General features: G+C 39.4%; 1 protein-coding gene across 6 annotated transcripts in view; it reads right to left on the reverse strand.

Annotated features, from left to right (window-relative positions):
- sick (sickie) overlaps positions 1-20,529 on the reverse strand; it is a 311,918-nt gene that overhangs the window by 22,276 nt on the left and 269,113 nt on the right. For all 6 annotated transcript variants that reach the window (XR_010890838.1, XM_067357560.1, XM_067357558.1 and 3 more), the window contains 6 exons: positions 13,219-13,608; positions 12,856-13,083; positions 11,564-11,981; positions 11,009-11,150; positions 8,468-8,706; positions 8,009-8,160 (listed from right to left, as the gene is read on the reverse strand). Coding sequence is in view for 5 of the 6 variants with exons in the window: in XM_067357560.1 (XP_067213661.1) it covers positions 8,009-8,160; positions 8,468-8,706; positions 11,009-11,150; positions 11,564-11,981; positions 12,856-13,083; positions 13,219-13,608 (1,569 nt within the window). In the remaining variant the exon portion in view is untranslated. The remainder of the gene's footprint in view (positions 1-8,008; positions 8,161-8,467; positions 8,707-11,008; positions 11,151-11,563; positions 11,982-12,855; positions 13,084-13,218; positions 13,609-20,529) is intronic.

Below are 20,529 nucleotides of genomic sequence, written 5' to 3' on the forward strand. Positions count from 1 at the left end.
ACGCCGGAGTATTAATTTGATTTGAATGCGAAAGAATTTGATGTCGCTCAAAATAAATATGCATAATAAAATAATGGAGTTCAAGATGATCGTATAATAATGAAATTTGGAAGGCGCGATTAAAGAAATTATGCTTGTAATTTCGGGAGGGGCGCTTGAATATTACTCCGCCACTTCGCTTAAATCAGAGAATCCTTCTCTCTTCGCTGAAACACCTTCCTAATCCTTACATTCTTACGTCGAGATGAACGCGCCGCTCATTTTTCTCTCCGGCTTGACTCCTCGCCAAAATGCTTTGTGCTCGGATTGAATCATAAGGCCCGAGCCGTGAGAGTGAAACTTAGCCTACGGAGATAAAAAAAAAGCCGCAGGAACTGGTTGTAAGAGTTTTGTGCGATACGCAGCGCTGCCGCTGAACATCGTTTCGCGGGGATAATAATTGTAGTTTACGGCTGGCCGCGCCAATGACCGTCGCTCGGCGAGTCCTGCGGATTAACGGAACTCCCACGCGTGCTCTCGGTACACTTTCTTTCGTTCCAAGTTCACGAATACGCCACTGTAGTCCCCCCACCAGTCGCTCCCGATATTGACAGTCAATAAGGTCATTTGTCATGCGATAAGTTAACGCGTACCTCGGAATTTTTCAGTCCGTTGCAAGTAAATATAATATTTGTGTGACTTTTCGAAACTCGAATCTTTTTCCGAAAAATTCCCACCTCGAAACTTACCGAAACGATAATTCTTTAATTTATTGCTGCTTGTTACTGATCGATATCAAGCGATTGTGAATTACTTATTTGAACGGTTAATATATTCAACAAGATTTCGATATTAATATTCATGTATTTATTAATAAATCGTTGGATTTAAATTAAATGGATGTAAAGTTTGATCTTTAATACAGCCAGCACGATTTAAGTGCTTAGATATTGATGATGGACAGATGCTGATTACTATTTGCGATTGCTCTCTAGTATGTCGCTTTCTGGCATGTCTGTATCATGGGCGCGGTTGGAGATTACAAATTAATTAATGGAAATGCATGCGATGTGTGATCAGCCACGCAAATGCGCGTGGAAAGAAAGAAAGACAGAGCCGCTTAATGCGCGCCAGAATTACTAATTAGGTGACAGACGAATCCGCAGTTGACCTACGCTACATTTAAATTTAGGGAAATCGCACTAGGCATAAAAAGCATTTACGTGCGCCAACTCTTCCAGAATTTTTTCATCAAAACACGCTGTATTAAGGATGTTTAGTACCTACTTTTGAAATATTAGAAATTTAACAAAAATTTTACAGATTGTTCTCACATATGTTCGGATTAATGACAAAATCCGGAGTCGATTCACTGAAGCAATCAAAAGTTATAAGGATTTTAATTTGCAACGAATTCACCCGTGATTTTATGGAAAACGTGTAGCCGTGTTGATTTAAGTCGCTCAAATGGATAGAAAAAATTTTTTTTTGTCGAAGAAGTTTCTTTCATACACTTTTTTGGTCACTATTTTTCCTTTCCATCGATAAGGGCCTACTTTTGGCATTGTGGAACTAAACAGAACTAGTCTTTATCCGCACGTCAAGCATAATTCAGAAAATTCTCAGAAATTCAAAAGTACATTTCTGCACTCTACTTATGAATAAATAAGATTCTGCGCAATCTTTATTACTCAAACTGTATGAGAAAAGCATATATTCGTCAAAATCAAATTTCAGCAACTTTTTGCTACGATTGTACGTACAAAAACATATCGAAATGAAATGCGTTGTAAGAAAATTAGTCTTCTTTTAAGAAAAAATCATTTTAATATTCGACAATTAAATCTCGAATTAAAGTTCTGAGAAATTAAAACAGAAATTGACTATCAAATTCGAGTTTTCGTTCGACATCCCAACATCCTTTGTTTAAGAAGACGGCGAATCAAAATTAACGGAACTCATTGAGCACAATTTTTGCGTAAAGACTAAACACCGAGCAGAATGTCGGCGAGAGGAAAAACTCGCCCGGATGAAGCTATCTCGCCTACTTTCGCGTTTTCGTAATCGGCGATAATAGTAGCACGCACCGCGGAAAAGCGGCGAATTATGCGACGTAATGAAGCAAGCAAGCGGCGAGGCTCTAGCATTAGTGGTTTAATCGCAAGTATGCGCGCGCGTTGGCCGCTGGAATATCCCAAGAAAAACATCGTCATGCGCTAGAATCACTAATGGCATCCACATATGTACAATACATATGTATGCGCACATGGCAGCACGCGTAGCGGTATCTGGACCGGCGATGTATTCCCGCTGGCAGCAACCGCAAGAGCGATCTCTCTGTTTCCAATTATACTAAGGCTCTAAGGATCGATCGATCGATCGCGCTATCGAGGAGCGCCTCTGCGCCACATGGTCAAGGTGTTGTAATAGCAGGCATCGAAGGACACGGTCGGAAGTGACGTAATCATTTATATACAGCGCAGTCGCTCGTAAAAGTTCGCTATCTTAAGTCGCGATTAACAGCGAACCGTTGTTCGGAATTTAAACGACAAGTTTCGAGGACTGTTTCTTTCAACAAGTACGCTCGTTTGAATTGACGGTGTTTGTTATCGTCAAAAAGTGGTTCCTTCCTAAGCGATTAAAAACAAGATTTATGACAGTATGAAAAAGCAAATAGGATTATACGAGCAGATAAAAAATAATGACATTCACAAAGAAATAACAGTATAAAATTAAATATTTTAATAATACAACAGAGATAATATAAAATGATGCAACAGAGTTGAGAGTTTATGAAAATATTTCTACATAATTATATTGAAATTTTATTACATGTATTGTATTGCGAATTGTATTATATTGAGAATTTTTTTTTCAACATGAAAATATTTCATAAGACGGATTAGGACGGTATGCCCAAAGAATAACTCAAAAGGACCTTTCCTTCAGGAACCAGTTATTGTCACCGTGAAAAAGCGAGGTCAGAATGACAAACTCTCGTAAATTTCAAGTTCGGGTTTTGCGAACACAAAGGAACGAAATGCGACACGTTGGATAAGTGACGTCTCGCGAGGATCAACAAAACGTGCATCTTAAAAGTTATTATTTCCTTCGTCGAATATTCCGCTCACTAATCGCTTTCGTTCACGACGACGATTTGTCCGAGGAACCGGATTCGAAAATTGTAATTCTCCGCCGTCCCGAAAACTCATTCAATCAGCCGTATTTCGACGATAGAATACTATTAACATTTACGACCGAAGGATGCGCGCAATATCCTCTCTTGCAAACTAATCCGTAATTTTAAGATGCATTAAAAAAGCGTTTAAAGTTTAGACGGACATCGAAATGTAATAATAAAGTCAATAAATTTAAATTGCAAATTTTTAATTTTATAATAAAATGTATAATTTATTTATATTCCACACGAAGAAAATTATTCCGACTGTGAAGAGAATATATTAATATAATGATTGTTAGAATCAGTTTTAATTATTGTGAGAGCGAAGAATTGTCTCTTGTCTTCGAAAACCCATATTTCCGTTTGACTCTCAAGAGAGTTCGTCCCGAAAACTTAGACAACTAAAACCCTGAATCTTTTCAAGAGTCCTAAGCCTAAGACTCTACAAGATGAATCACAAACAAATGTCAAGTATTTTCGCGTGTAGTCTCCATTTGGAATAAATAAAAATAAGAAAAATTTTAAACAAGATCCACTAATATAGAAAATGTTAACTGCAAGCAAAACCCATAATTTTCAAGCTTTATTTATCGATGCAAATTTAGATACAACATTTATGGCACAACTATCTTGCTTTCCAGTAATACAGGAAGCACAAACGATAATATGGCATAATTACATATAAAATATAATGACGAAATAATGGAAATATAGCTGCTAGCTATAAATCGCAGTGATTCGATCGTTCATCGAATGCGATAAACTTCCACTCCGTCACGTGCGCGGTCTGTCATTAGAAATTAGGCTGCGAGATTTACGATAACGGGGCGTTATAGCGGCGTGATATGCGGCCGTAAAGCACAGGATCGGACGGATAGCTTTAAATTTCTATGGACGAGTCAATCATCATTTCGAATTCCCGGAGGCGAGTCGGTCATTGCGAAGTTTTACTACCTGTTGCCCAGCTTCCGCGGCCGAAGAATGTGTGCCTATTGGATTTTCGTTCTTTCAATCTCCAATAGCAGGTACGTTTCATCGCTTTTTCACGTAGCGTTGAATTTTTCACCCTTAGAAATATATTAGACTTGAAGATAGAAAAACTCTCGCGTAATCCTAAAATTTAACATTTGCAAGCGTTAGAAATTTTTTAAAATTCAATACGGCTGCAACATAATTCATCGTTTTCTAAATATTCGTAATAAAATTTTTACAGTTTCAAACATTGTTTACACATAATTTGATCATTATATGTTAAATAGCGATGGAAAAAAAAGTAACATCTTCTCAAAATTCACATCAAAAGCGTCAACTGAAGGTTGACAAAAGCTAGAAAAACCACGATGAGAACTTTTATGCGGCAAAGTAGCGGGTTTGCCGCTTTTTGTTCCGATAAAGTCGAGAGATAATCGTGATCGCGTTTTTGCCGGTTAATAATGGCTCGTCTGTTTACAGCGCACGATTTTTTACACGTCGAGGGCAAAAAGTCTGGACGCTTAGCGACCGGCTGGCGAGCAAGAGGAGAGAAAATTGGCGAGAACAGAATCGCAGGAAACGATTCGCGTCGCGTTTCAAGCGATTTGAGCAAGCGCGCTTTGGTTTTCCCGCTCCGCCGAGCATTCCGCGGCGATTTATGTTCTACGAGCAATTAAATGTACAATTAGAGTGCCGAGTATTAGCCGAAGTGCGTGCGTGTATGCACGCCACGTTGATACGTGTGCGCCGCTCTCACTGGCGCCAATATACGCGATGTTAAAGGAAGCGTCGATATATCGTAACGCCAGGAGTCTAATTAGTTAGGCTGATCGTTCGGTTTCTTGCGGCGCGCGCGATTATTTATAGCAGTTCGCTCTGCTGTTACCAATCTTGTACCTGTGTTAAACTTCCGAAAAATCTAATATAAGACAAGTATCGCGGCAATTCGCGAAGAGAACAAATGTATAATGAAAATCCTTCGTTGAACGCGATAGCATTTGGGAATACAAAATTTCATTTCACAACAAAGTTCAAAAGATACGCCATTTCCAAGTTTTAAAGGAATGGAATAAAATATAAAAAGTTCAATTGTAAGAAAAAAAAAGCTTTAGCATTGCAAAATCGGTCGGCTAAAGAGATTAATAGTTATTCGGCAAGAATAACGGAGTGAAATGAAAATATGTTAATTCGCGAATTAATAATTACAATCGTAACAACGTTGTGTGACGTAATATGGATGTAATACACATGTAAAGTGCCTGATACACAGACATTAATCTTGCGTTGCCGAGTGCCAAGCCTGCATTTACATTCAGAGTGCATTTATCTCGCGGCTGTGTGCGCGTGTGCGTGTGTGTGTGTCTCTCTCTGTGCGCGCCGTGCCGTATATAATAAGGTGACAATAACTATATACGGGTGCGACTGTCGTGAGATTTCTTTGGGAATTGAAAGAGTGATGTACGAAGAAAAGAAGAGAAAGGGGAGAAGATGGCACAGGAACGGCGAAGGCGACGACGTCGGGAATGCGCGGTGCAGCCGGTGCGACCGCGCAAAAATCCGCGACTCCTAGGAGCGACCTAAGGTTCTCTCTATTTCTGCCATATAAGTACACACGTGCGTCCGAGAGTGCGATGAACGCGAACCTGCGACCTCGCCGAGATTCCCTTAACGTCGTCGCAACAGTGAGAGCCCGGATGTAGCAAAGTGCAACGTAACGGAGCGAAGTGGTTAATTGCTCTTGACTTTTTTAGATTCTTTCTACACGAATATACGTAGACACATTGTTGAGTCGTCGTTGAATAATTCATTTTGGTTTTGAAAATTGCGGGCTTCCACGTACGTAAAATACAATCTTGGTCAATCAATTTTTTTTTCGGTCCTTTCGAAGTGAAATTATAAGATGTATAATTTTTTTGTTGCAGTTTTTCGTTGCAGGATATTTTATGGGCGAAATGTAAGTTTCCATTGCGTTCGCCTATATCATGCGCGGGCATCTTCAGCACCGAGGATCGCAAAGAGGTTACTGTGTTGTAGGGGTAACGCAAGAGAAATGTGGCATACTTAGAGAATCGCGAGATGAACGCGAATCTGCGGCGTCTAATGTAACGCGAAATCTCGCGTCGAAAATGCAGGATTCTGCATTCAGGATAGGAAAAATTAAATTTGATTTTTCTCCCAAAATCATATCTAAGTAAAAATATCCTTCTTATCATTTTAATTTCTCACTTCAGTTTCTTTCATTTTGAATTTAAATAAAAGTTGTTCGCAAAGTCGCTCAAATTAATAAAAAAAAAAACGTACGATTTATGATAGAACATTTTTAACTCAATTTAAATATTTGTTACTTTAAATTTATGAAGCTTCATCATCGCGAAGTCGATTGGATAAAAAGACTGATGGTTGTAAAAATCGCTTCAGATGAGGAAGCAAATTTTACTTGCACTTATTATCTTATATTGTTGATATTATTATATAAATCTTACTTGCGTAAGTTTGCGATATGAAAAAGGAATATACGCGTGATACATCGATTCTTGCATTTTTTTAGAATGTTTGAATCAAGATAAGAACGCATTGATTTACGGTACGCACGCTCAATAAATCGAATCGTCAGATCGATAAAGCGCGATAACGTATCAGAGGGTTCCGTCGCATCGTACGCATCCGGAAAAGATCGATCTAGGCGGAAAAACTTGATTGCAATTACTTTCGTGTTCAATCCTCTCCGTCGACAATCTAAATCGCTGTTCCACAACGATCCACGCGTTAATGAACCACATAATAATCTTTCGAATTACGATCACACTATCACATTAAATTCAATCGTGCGAACAAAACACTGGCACATCGCGAAAATCGCGATCGTTTCGCGAGCAAAAGTACACGATACCGAGCGCTGCGCGTCTCGACGCCAACTGAGCGCGCAAAGCGCGATCCACGCTCCACGACGATCAACAAGGCCTGAACGACGCTCAATCCTATTGGTCGACACACCAAGATCTTCGTGATCCCACCACCATACAGATGCAGGTGCATTTTGTGAGACCGAATGCGCTGCACAACGCGCGCTTTTCAAAGCAAGAACGCTCGCATTTAGTCGAATATCGATGCTTTCATTACTTTAATTAAATATTTAAAAAAATGTTTATATTTGATTTTAATTTAATTTTTATTTTTATTCAAACTTAAAATCTTTAAAGAAATTAATCTACAATTAAAAATTTTATATTAAAAAAAAAACAATTTTTTTAATATAAAATTTTTAATTGTAGGTTAATTTCTTTAAAGATTTTAAGTTTGAATAAAAATAAAAATAAAATTAAAATCAAATACAAAAATTCAATCGATAAAATAAACTTGTTTAAAGCTAAGAAACTAAAATATTTAATCCTTAAATTAAAGATCGAGAACTCGTAAGAAACAAGTTACTATAAATCTACATAAAACTATTAAAATACTTTTCGATATAAAATGCAAAGTATAAAATTCCCAATTGTTTTTTTATAAAAAGCCGATCAGACCTGATACGAAAGTTGATAGACAATTGCGGGAACGTGTAAATTGTTGTAACAGGTTCGAGAGGTTCAAATCCATTAGAGACTACTGGTTCGTGTTCGCTAATTGTCGATTAATTACGGCTAATCATCCACGCCAATTTGCTCCGCTACCACCGACTGCATCACGTGTTGCGCTCACGACCATGACAGATCCGGTCATGTTAATTAGCAGCTATTATAACGATATCATTCTGTGCTAATCGTCGCATGAGATAAACAATCGTGGCAATAAATAACGAGCGCACTTTTGCGTGACGGAAAAATCCGCACGCATACAAAATTCAAGATGGCAACTGTACGAAACGTATGCGATACTCACGTTTGTAGAAAGCTGACTGGTCAACGAGTGCACTTTTTCCTGAGCGTCCAGCAGCTCGCGACGTAGTTTCCTCAGTTCGTGCGCTTGCTTTTCCTCCGCCGAGCTGTACAGGCTGCTCGTAGTCGACACCAGGGATACCGAAGAGCCGTGAACTAAAACAGAATTCCATCCTTCTATAGCGCGTTTCTATTTATTTCAATCTGAAATCTTGATACGGAAAGTCATAATTTTGCGGAAGCTGAATTAATTATTTTTTCTTCATTGCTATTATTCTTTGTTACAGTTCTTCAGTTCCACAGCCTATTTTTAGAAACAAATACAATGTAACGTTAGTTTGTCTTACTTTAAAAAAAAATCCACTTCAAACTTACTTCAAAAAAAAGGTTATAAAAGTCGCGTTTAAGTCAGCATCGTTCAGTTCTTCGCAACGATGATGCTTGAAGTAAATTTTCTACTTACTGTCGTCGTCTTTGTGCACGTGTTGATACAAGTTCGGCGGTTGCCGCGAGGTATGCGTCGGCGTCGGAGACGTCGGCTGGGACCAATGCTGGCCGGTGCATCCCGCCGATCCCACGGGAACGCTGTAATACGGCTCGACGCCGACTCCCATGCCGATGCCAACCTCCTCGCCCACCGACGACGAAGCACCGCTGCCGCGCGCCAGCATCGACGGGTACATCTTCTCGCTCTTAGTGGATCTGCGGAAACACAAGCGCGACGTGTTCACTAGATCCCCCTCGAGGCGTCTCAAAACGGTGCTCTATCAAGCCGAACTCCGGGAGGATCGTCTTTCGGCTTTCGGAGCGCACATCTTGTCGATACCGGCGCATCTAGCTCACGTCAAGTTAAAGTGTCGACGTCGAAGGCATTCGGTATCGAAAGCACCCGAGTCTTATCACCAGTGGATGTTATTAAAGGATCGATACTCCAACTGTCGATATATTCGCTATCTCCGACGTCGAGACTGCTTCCGGTGCGATTCGACTATACTTTAATGACAGCGATGAAAAATGTTATAACTGCAATGCTGCATACTTTGTAAAATAAGTTACCGTGTAATTAATTTTTCTCAAACAGTTGCGACATTTTTCATCGCCAGCGACTTCATTTTATTGCTCGCTATTCGTGTAATGCTGAATAAAATCGTCGTAATGGCACAATGTTAGACAGAAAACGATAGAAGACTTTATTTTTGTATCATTTGCCATTTTTTATGTTTGCTTGCATTAAACGTCTTCATGTTTCAAACTTTTTATCTCGTATTCTTTCATGAAATTTCTTATTACAAATTTTATTCTTACTACTTTAATATCTGATATGTTCGGAAATATTTTCACGAAACTTTAGCTAAATTTTAGTAAAATTGAAGTATTATTTAGACTCGAAATAAAACTACACGGATGAAATAATTTTCACATGATATAATTGGAAAGCGATGTTTACGTTATCGAAGGGGTTATGATAGCGTTTCAAGAAAGGGTCAAGTACTAACAGAGGGTTATTCGAACCAGCAGAGGAGACTTTCGAGTGTCCCGGCTTAGTTCCGTCAATAAAAACACGCTTGTCTACCTGTCGAGTGTGCGCGCAATTAGTTGATCCCAAAAGAGGATTCTAATTAAAAGACAAACTTGCTTCCACGTGATAGGAGCTCGAGGATCACTTCGGGACGATCTTCAGCATCGCACACACTCGAGAGTTTGCGGAAATCGCGCGAGGGCTATCGATTCGCGCTGTCATTCCGGAACTTCAATCAATATCAGTATCTTCGAATTAAAATATTGTTCATTTAATCGAACGGAATTATTATTCCAAGATGTGACACTCCTGTCGCGTGACGATGAGTAACAGAATGAGCACACGGCGATTACGTAGCCCTCGGGCCCGGAATATCGATGAAGCATGCATGCAGCTGCAACAAGCAACACCGTCGAACGACGAACTTTGGCGTAATAGGCAACGTCGAATCTGTCGCACGAGTAACGATCAGCGCAATATGTCGAAAACGCGTGGGATACACTCGGTGAATTACATATGCGTGAGTATTACGCGAGTCCTGTAAATCCTTGGAGAATCCCGGAAGGAGGATTCAAAAATCTTAGTCTATAATTCTAGATGCCAAATATTTTATAAGAATCTTTCATAGTCCTCGTTGCCGAATATAAAATCTAGGCTTCTGTATTTAGAAATTTGAAGATTGCAAAAATAAAAAAATCTCAAATCTATAATCCTTGATCCTTTGAAAATTTTGGAGAATCTGGATTTTATATTTTAGCACCCAGCATTACTAAAAATTAAAGATTTTAGAATCTACAATCTTTCTCATTCCAATGTTTTTCTCTAGCTTATCAAAAATCAAAAGTTTGGAAAGTTCTATTTCAAAATTTCATAATAGATGAGTCTTCGAGTCCAAGGATTCGATTAAATCTTGAAGGACTCGCGGGTGCGTGTGAGAGCGACTCATGATGTGTACGTGTGCGTACGTGTGTGTACGACTCTATTGTTTTGATACTTATACGTAGAACACGGGCTCGCCGAATGTGTGCTTTTCGCACTACCTTGGAAATGTCCTGTTCCGCAGGTGACTAGAACGGTCAAAGTATCCTACGTTATTTCACGGCCGGATTGGTTAATTAAAAAGTGAGCGAGAGAAGAGCCAATAAAAGAGAGAATTGCTCGTCAATCGAGAGACTGAATGCTGAAAATGTTCGCGTTCTCTGAACGCAACTGTACATATCGACATTTGCAATCAGATTGTATCTCCCAAATCGACGAGCGATTGACGAGATATCAAAGAATATTTTGTTTTAATTAGAAAATATCCAAAATGTTAATTACAAATATCTCCGAGTTATATTTAATCTAACGAAAATTATTCTCTTAATTATGAGCTTTATGCATCATAGAGATTTCAAATTATCATCGAAAGAAAATACGATAACGACAGTTCGAGGGTTCCTTAAAAATAAGGTCCGAGAAAATTTCTAAATTCTAATTTCTTACCTGATGGAGTTGCTTCTGTTCAGCCTGGGCGGCGCCGGAGATCCCGTGGAGTCCCTTTGGTGCATCAGAAGACGAGCGTGCGTCAGACTCGCGCGATGTGAGCCCAAAGATTCGACGCTGTCCGCCTCGCACAAGCCCATGCCTAAAAGAAATCATCACGGATTCGAAATATAGATAACAGATGTGTAATAACGATCAAGACAATACGCCGAGAATGCGTGGGACATTCAGTTAATTACATTTGCGTGATTAAATATAAGCCCGGCAAAAATCGTGAAACCTACCTAATTCTTAATAAATTATTAAAATAAAATCTGTACAGTAAAAAAATTATAGTAAAATAAAACGCAAAATTCGCGAACGTGTGAATTATAAAGATTGAAATAAAGTACAATTAATCTGTGTTAACAAATAAATCTTTGAGTTTCTAAAAATAAATTTTCTTTGCTATATTTTGCAATTCGTAATAATTTTGTTTTAGTCAAAATAATATTCCCAAATTCCGCAATCCGAAATTGATGAAATTTTCGCTTATATTTTTCGAAAATCACTTACCTTGAGATCGTCCGCTCGGCGTGTAGGTGTTGCTGTGTCTCATCCATGAGGTGGTATAGGGACTGTTGGGCGTGCCATAATAACCTTGCAGATCAGGTGCAGCGTAATTGCTGCATGTATCACTGAGACTACCGTCAGACGGTTTCAGCACCCGAGGTGAGAATGACGCGCTCGCCGGCCCAACGCCGGTTCCTCTGTCGCGATGGTGAGCGGACGCGAAGAGAGCGGTGAATTCTGGACTGCCGGGCTTCGGCAGGCTCTGGGAGCCCAGCATGAGACGATCGCGTACCGATTGCGAGAGCTGGCTGGCGCTGGGACCCGTAAGACTGTAGCTCTTGTAGTGATGACTCTGACTGGATCCCGAGGAGTTCGCCTGCAGCTCCGTGGTGCACGTCTGCGTGCCACCGGACACTTTGACCTATGCGCAAGAGAGACGAGAAATTTTAATCGAATCTACCCGAGTCAGTGTAGATATAATCATAAATTAAGCGTAAATATTATTCTGTTAAATCTCAAGATTTAATAATTTAAAGATACTGAAAAATATCGAATTTGGCAAACCCAATTATTATTCTTATTTTATTTTGACTATTCTTAACAAAAAGCGATGAGTGATTTAACGATAGAAATCTAATCGCTTGAAGAATTCACAGAAAAATTTTAACCGAGCATCCCGAGATTTGGCAAAGCTAATTATTATTCTTATTTTATTTTGACTATTCTGAACAAAAAGCGATGAGTGATTTAACGATAGAAATCTAATCGCTTGAAGAATTCACAGAAAAATTTTAGCCGAGCATCCCGAGATTTGGCAAAGCTAATTATTATTCTTATTTTATTTTGACTATTCTTAACAAAAAGCGATGAGTGATTTAACGATAGAAATCTAATCGTTTGAAGAATTCACAGAAAAATTTTAGCCGAGCATCCCGAGACTTGGCAAAGCTAATTATTATTCTTATTTTATTTTGACTATTCTGAACAAAAAGCGATGAGTGATTTAACGATAGAAATCTAATCGCTTGAAGAATTCACAGAAAAATTTTAGCCGAGCATCCCGAGATTTTAAAATCTATACGTTGAGGTTCTAAAATTCAAATATTTTAAAATGTACAACTTAAATTTGTCGGAACAATTTTAGATTCTACAATTCTCGGATCTAAAGTCCCTCAAAAGTCAAGGATCCGAAAAATTTCAGGTACAATTCTCACAATTCTTTTCAAAGCTGTAGACATTTTAAGAAAGCTCCGCTCTTACATTTTAGAATTTAATAATCGCAACTTTTCCATTACCTTCGTCCTCGGCACGGCGCTAACTTGGGCCGTTCTGCTGGCGTCCTTGCCGCCATTCTGGACACCATTGGGACTCGGAGTGGTGCCTGCGCTGTGCCTTTTAACGTAGCCGAAGCTCTGCGGTACCCCACGAACCTTACTGCTGCTGCTGGTCGATGTGCCCGACGAAACTTTCTGCGGTTTCTCGCCATTCGCATATTCGGCCATGGCCTGTTTCCGATGTTTATCCTGCATTCACAAGGACACGCGATACATACATAATATATTCTAATCCCATTTCCCTTATATACAAAGACCACCAAAATATAAATCAAGAACCGCAAGAACCGAGGATTTTATTTCCTAAAAAAAAAAAAACCTCACCTGCGACCTTCTGGAGGGACTAGGACTCGGGGGCGCACCCTCCTTGTCTCTCTCCCTCGCGGCGCCCGCCTCGATGTACTTCTTCCATTGCTGGCTGTTCGAGCTGCTGCCGGAACCGTTCGTGCCTTGCTGCTGCTGCTGCTGCTGCTGCTGCTGCTGCTGCTGCTGCTGCTGCTGTTGCTGCTGCTGGTGCTGCTGCTGGTGCTTGAAAGCCGAGCTCTCAGTCTGCTGAGAGCTGTCGGACTTCTTCACGTGCGGATGGTGGCCGGCGTGTCCACGTGAGCCCACCACGCGGTACACCAGATTGTGATTGTTGCCCTGCTGCGCCCCTTGGGGGGTGGCCGACCCTCCGCCACCCCCCACAATCACGCCCCCTCCGCCCGGCACTCTCTATAATTCGCAGACACGACGCACGTTAATTTATGATTTTTGTGCATTTTCGTGCGAATATAAATTGCGTTTCATCGGACGATTATTTTGAAGAAAAATATCGAAAGTTATATTGCAGAATAATTTCGAAAATTATATCAAAGCAACGACAGTGATTTTGAGGTTATTTGAATTTTTATTGCCTTAAATATTTAATCGCGGCTTGAAACGCTGGGAAATAAAATCGATGTCACTGTCATTGTCCGCATAACTAGAGTTCAAGGACTCTGCGTGATACCGGCAATATCGATTCTTGAGCTTGGCAGAAGTCAGAACCCTCGTGGCATGATTCAGAGCATGGGCGCCGCTACGACGCGACGCCACGGCAATTTTCGCCACCGTTCTCGTTCTCCAAATCATCCACTTTCAATGCTCTCCTCCATACAAGAGCAATATCGCGTCCATTAGGAAAGCAGATGCGTAATTTCGTTTTTTACAAAAAGCATAAAAGAATAGAAAAGTACAGTGAATTGGTGATTTTTCGAACAAAACTCCAAAGATGTAATTACTTCGCTGAAGGAAGCGCGCGGGTTTCTCGGAAAGTGTGAAATAAAAAATACAAAAATTTGAACAAATCTTCAGGCAGAAATGTCTACCAAGTGAACTGAGGACGTGTGCCTTATCTACACCTTTCCCCATGCAGAATCGCGAGTGATTCACGAGGGGTGGAAGCGGGGAGGCATCCTAGGCTTTTACGACGGGAATCGTAAACGTAAGCACGGCGAAAAGGCCGTGGGACAAAGGATCTGCGGGTTAAACGCGTTCTCCTTTTCCCGCCGGTCGGCCGTTGCGAAGGAGTGCGCGCACCTTTCTCACTTTTCTCCTATTTCAAATTGCTTCCCTTTATTTAAAAGCAGCAGTTAAAAGCTTCGGCTAAATACTCTCCTTCGGTGACGTGAGATTTTTAATTAAAAGTATTTGATTCAGCAGGCAGACAATTTTAATTATACGAAAGTCGCGTTTTTATTAATCTTCCTCGAAACTCTTTTCACGTTCGCGAAGACGCTCGATCTCGAAGCTTGCTACTTTTCCGTCCACAGATTTTACTTCTAATTCCAGTCGCCGCATATGTCGCTCTTCAAACTCGCCATTTTCTGCCATTCACACGCTTCTTGCTCCTCGAACTCCTATTTTTTTTTTCTTATCGGATGCCGAACGTCGCGTAATCAAGCCTGTCGGCAGGAAACAGCAAACATTCGCGCGCCTTTGAAGTGCGCGAGCCGGGCGCGAGAGTTCAAATAAACCGGGCGCGTCTCTTCCGAGTAGATGGTTTTCCGAGACTCTTGCGCGGTATGGCCCGGGGTTTATTTTCCGAAATCCTCGCCGTGGAAACATCCCATTTTTTACGATCGTAAATGCGCGCACCATGACGAGGCGACGACGCTTCGAGCAGCGGCCGCCCCGCCGCGCAGCGCCGCGTCGACCGGAATGATATCGATTGGCCGTCCTGAGGACGATTCTCGAACAAAGGACAATTTCTTCAGCCACATGTTATCTATTTATTTTAGTTTGAAAATGATATAAAAAATATTACTCCTCTGCACAGAGTGTTCTGAAATTATCTCGAGTATACATTAGCCAACACTTTGATGTTAATGTTGCAAGTATAAAATAATGCGGCATAAACAAATGGAATTAAAGACTTTTGTGATTATCCTTACAGAATAAATGCTCTCTTATTTTTCGTTCAATGTTGAAAAGTAACTTTAAATCGGAAGAATCACTCACCATGAGTTTTCTTTTCCACGCGATAAAAATTTATCGGAAATCTTGCTTATCCTTCACATTAAATAAATATTTTTCTACACTGCAATTTTGTCTTATCCGGTACTTTATTCACTATTTTCTTTTTCTGATGTAATCTCTATCTTATAAAAACACTAAAATCTATTCTAGAACTCTTGTTGCACATAAAAAAATGAGTATTCTGCTATCGTTCTTCATCAGTTCATAAATGATTAATGATAGAAGAGAAAACAATTTTTCAAGATCATTATTTTTGGCACTTATCGCGTGGGATTTTTGCTTTCGCGTTTCATCATAGCTTTCATCGGATAAATTATTCATCGACGTTCATTGGCATCTCGCGGTTAATCGATCGGCGATCGCTATTCCGGGGCCGTTCAAACCGCAGTCACGAAACACCTGAGTCAGCACATCGGAACCAATCGTGTATGTAGTGGCCAGGGACAGCGGAGGTTTATTGCGAGGCGGTTTTTCCCATGAGAAAATTCGGGAGATTCCTGTCAACAGAGATCGCCGATTTCCACCTGCGATAATTTCGAATCCCATTTCACAGTCATAACACGTGTAATATCTGTCGCAACGTTTAAATGCTTTTAAGCGTTTGAGATAAATTTTTTTCGACATTTATTTTAAATAACAAAATTTTCTATTTAAAGTACAAAGTTTATAGACTTATTTCTCACACTTCTCTGTGTGTGTTGTGACATTTTATACGAAATCTATAAGTTCCACAGACAAATTTTTTAATTCAATGCCCTTTTTGTACACTCAAAAAAATATTTCGCTGATGTAGTTAGATTTCTAGATATCGCAACAAGAATGTATCGCTATTTTTCGTATCTGTGAAAACATTGTTTGTCACATATAAAATTTATAGCAGTAATGTTCTAGCAATAGCTTCTGAAAAATTTAGGTACCATTGCTAAATGTTATTCATTGCATGATCTAACACGTGATTGATCTTATATAGATAGGCGCTTTAGAGAAACTTTCTTTTTAAAGTGTTAAGAGAGACAACAATTCATTATAGTGCATGATAATTGCTCATTTTATTTGTATTTTCCCGCACTTTCTTTGTTTCCTTTTTATTTGCTATGTGCCTGCGCGAGTGCATGATTTTTCCGTACATATATATGCTTCGCTACTATCGATATACTCTCTCTCTGTTCTCTTGCATGCTGTACCTTTATCAAGAAGGAATAAAGTCTCAAAACTAAAAGCTGTTTTATAAAAACCTCTCTGCTATATATCAAAATCACATCAGGTTATGGGCCCAGTCGTGCTGGCAAGAAGGAATCAAGAAACTAAAAACAAAAGGAAGGAGGAAAAGGAATCGTGAACTATTCGTGCAATATAGGTTAGAATTTGAGTTACTAAAAAGGGAGGAAGCATGGCCTCAGAAGATGAGCGATATAAAGTCCCACTTTTTGATGGAACAAACTACGATAATTGGAAATTTCGAATGGAAACATTACTTGACGAAAAAGAATTGCTAGTGATCGCGCAATCTCCACGTGAACTGGAAGACGAGAGTATAAACGACGCAGCAGGGGTCATAGCAAGAAATCGAGAAAAAATAAAAGCTGTTTTATAAAAACCTCTCTGCTATATATCAAAATCACATCATAAAGTTCACAAACAATACAGATATATATTCTGTTTCTGTCATCTAAACTGATTAAGTAATTACATATGCAATATTACAACAGTTGCTAATCATTTATCTGTTTTAGTTAATTTTTTACACCTAGAAAATTTTAGCTATTATTGCAAGATCATTTTTTTGAGTGTAATACATCATTATGACGTTGATCCCGATTACGCTCGATGATGTCGATTAATTAATTAACTTTTTATTTCCAATTGCCGGTCGACAATTTGGATTACTCTCCGTCACACTAGAAGTGAATTTAGGGGATGAGTGTTCACTACTCTCGCCGGCATTTTCACTCTTACGTTCGGTATTACTTCACCAATTAAGACAATTTACGTTCACCGCGATTTTCACCCACGGATAATATAAAGGGCAGCGCTTTATCACCCCCGCGCCTTCGGCGCCTTCGGTGCACGTTACGATTCCGAACGTAACGTACAGGGCGTCCGAACGTTAACCGCCGACTGCGAGGGTCGACGATTCATTGCTCACCGGCCCTCTCATCCCCACCTCCCCCCCCCCGGCATACCGTGTAATATTACTAACGGGAGGTGCTCGCCCTCTCCCGAATACTGCACCCGTGTGCTACAAGATGCCGCGGGAAAAACGGCGTGATCGCGATAACAATCCGGAAATTCTCGCGTGCGCTGATTATATCGATATTCCATTACTTGTACATAAATCTAGAATTTTATATATATTAGATAAAATAAAAATACAATTACGGGGTTAATTTGATACGAAAACTCATCATAAAAAAATTCACGGAAAGAACACTTTTGCTGAAAGAAATCGAAAAGTCATGCCAGATACAGATCTGAAAATAAATTTTGTTCGACGATTAAAATTTCTCAATAGAGCACTCGATCTTTTTCACATCGCGGCATAAAGTTTCGACGATCCATCAACCAAGATCGAGTGCTCTATTGATAAATTTTGTTCAACAAGATTTATTTTCAGATCTGTATCTGGCACAATTATTCAGCAAAAGCATTCTTTCCGTGCAAAAATTAACGTTAGCATTAAAAACAATATTGCAAACTTTTATAACTCGGTGAGAAAACTGTTACTAGAATTGAGAGCAAACATATCCCGAGGAGAAATATATATTTAAATTTTCCGCAACGTTGAAATTTTGTAGAATATTCTTGACATGTTTATAAAAGAGCGAGAAGGAGCTGGCTGCCTCTTCCTTAATAAAATGTCATATTAAATTGGAAATGTTAGATTATTGCCACGGGAAGGATTAAGGGGTTCGATTTCGGAAGACGCGGCACTCTGCACGTTCGTTGGCCCTAAATCACCGTTTAATCGACTTGATTTACGCTCGAAAGGGTACAAAAGAGAGGCATTACCCTGGTCAGCGATAAGAAGACCACGCTAGTCGGGTTGCCCGTGCTTCCATTCCCTTATCTCGGAGGGGTTCGAAAACGGTTGTTACACCGGGAACCGATAGCTCTCGTTCGAGATGGGTCTTGCGCGACAGTGAGTAAATCGATACTCCAAGACCGGCGGATTAGAGAGAGGATTATTACGGGAACGGCGTAAAGACATTCCCGCAGGAAATCCACTCCAATTGTCATCATCTTTTTTTCGCCCGGTTCGCGCTAAAAGCTTGAAGGAAGGAAAACTCTGAAAATTTCATTTGTTTTCACACAAATGTATCGATGGTGTCTTGTACGGCAAAAGTAGACGCGTGTTTCGAGTAAACATCGAGGAGTAAAAATAAATCTCATATTCGTCGTTTCATCCTGTTAGTTTCCGATCCTCGTTTCTTCGCGCCTCCCCGTTCGAGTGTTCCGCCTACGTTCTTACATATTATATATAACTGGAGTAATGTATTGAAGCATGGAAGAGCGATTTCCCCGCGATTGGAATTTATACGCGAGATACCTGAGAAGGATGATATTACGAGGATGAAGAGACGCGGTTCGAGTGTATAATTTCAATTGAATTTAGATAATATAACGCAAATTATAAATCCAACCTTCACCAAATGTTTGTTGTTGCTAAAATTTTGCGAAGCTTTAACTAAATAAAATAGTTGCTTTTAAATGCTGTCAATATATTTGGATATATTTTACGATAAAATAATTATAACAATTTAATCGTAAAGTTATAATAAAATTAAATAATCATGATAAAATCGAACTTTCTATCCAAATTATACATTTCTCTCTAAATGTAATAAATATAATAATGACATATATAGTAAAGTATATTGCGAATTAAATGACAATAAATGTAAAAACAAACGGGATAAAATAAAATAATACAAAAAAATAATTATCTATGTTTTAACAGCATGTTAAGCAATTAGAAAAATGCGCGTAATGAAATATATTGTAATTATTATATAGCTATAGACAAAAACTGCGTAGAATGAAATACGCAATTAAATAAATAATCTGTTTTAAGTTCGAAATATAAGTCCGAGTTATATATATATATATAAATGTGCTATTTCGTATAAATTCGCATTGCAGGCTCAAACATAAATATTTAATTAATGACCATTGTCGAGCTCCGCGGGCTTCGAGATCACGATTCAATCGTGATGAATGGCATCGAACAGAATCAAGGGGAAGAGCGGGGGTTTGGGGGGAGGCAGCAGTTATTATTTCATTATAATAATCGCTGTTAAAAGCGACGTTTATATCGATACGACTGAGACTTCAAAGCTATTAAAATGGGCAATTTGTGGTCGCGTGTAATGCACGGATCCATGGATAATTAATGGACCGGCTTTTAACGAAAGGAATGATTATCGTGCGCCGCGCAATTCAGCAAAAAGAGCGCTCATTATCTGTCGATTATCTCTGTAAAGATTAATTCGATGGAAATCAATCATCTCCGCGAAAGAGCGCGAAGGAAATTTTCTCCGGAAAGCTAAATAAAGTCCGCGGAAACGCGGCTCTTCGCCGGAAACGAGTTTACACCGGTTACAAAACGTTAATCCAATTTTTTTTGCACAAATTGTTCTCCACAATTTTAATCAAGTTACGACTAATTTTGAATGCACCGCAATTTTTGTAGTCGAGATACAACGGAGAGGACGTAATTTCTGATCGATCAAACTTCTTATTTAAGTCTGCGAAACGCGGATATTTTCGCAATATCGATGCTTCGGCGAGACTTTTTTTTCCGCGGGAAAAGAGAGGCGAAGAGAGAGGAAGAGAGAGAGACAAAGAAGCAAAAAATGAGAAAGGAGCATTTATTATTTCGCTCGGCAGATATCGATTCTATTCTACGACGACCTGCCGTGACCCGGCTGCATAACTGCTTGCGACGCGTATAACTAATCTTTCCTTCCGCATTCCCTTTATAACTTTAATTTTATTCTTTTTATATTTTTCTTCTATTTTAGTCCGAATACATGCAATACTTAAATTTTGAAAAGTGTTGTAAAGATTAAAATAACAAAATTAAAATTGCATACGAAAGCATATTTCAATCATTAATATAGCCATTATTATGTTTAT

The sequence above is a fragment of the Linepithema humile genome, chromosome 6, assembly GCF_040581485.1.
Source record: "Linepithema humile isolate Giens D197 chromosome 6, Lhum_UNIL_v1.0, whole genome shotgun sequence".
Lineage (NCBI taxonomy): Eukaryota > Metazoa > Arthropoda > Insecta > Hymenoptera > Formicidae > Linepithema > Linepithema humile.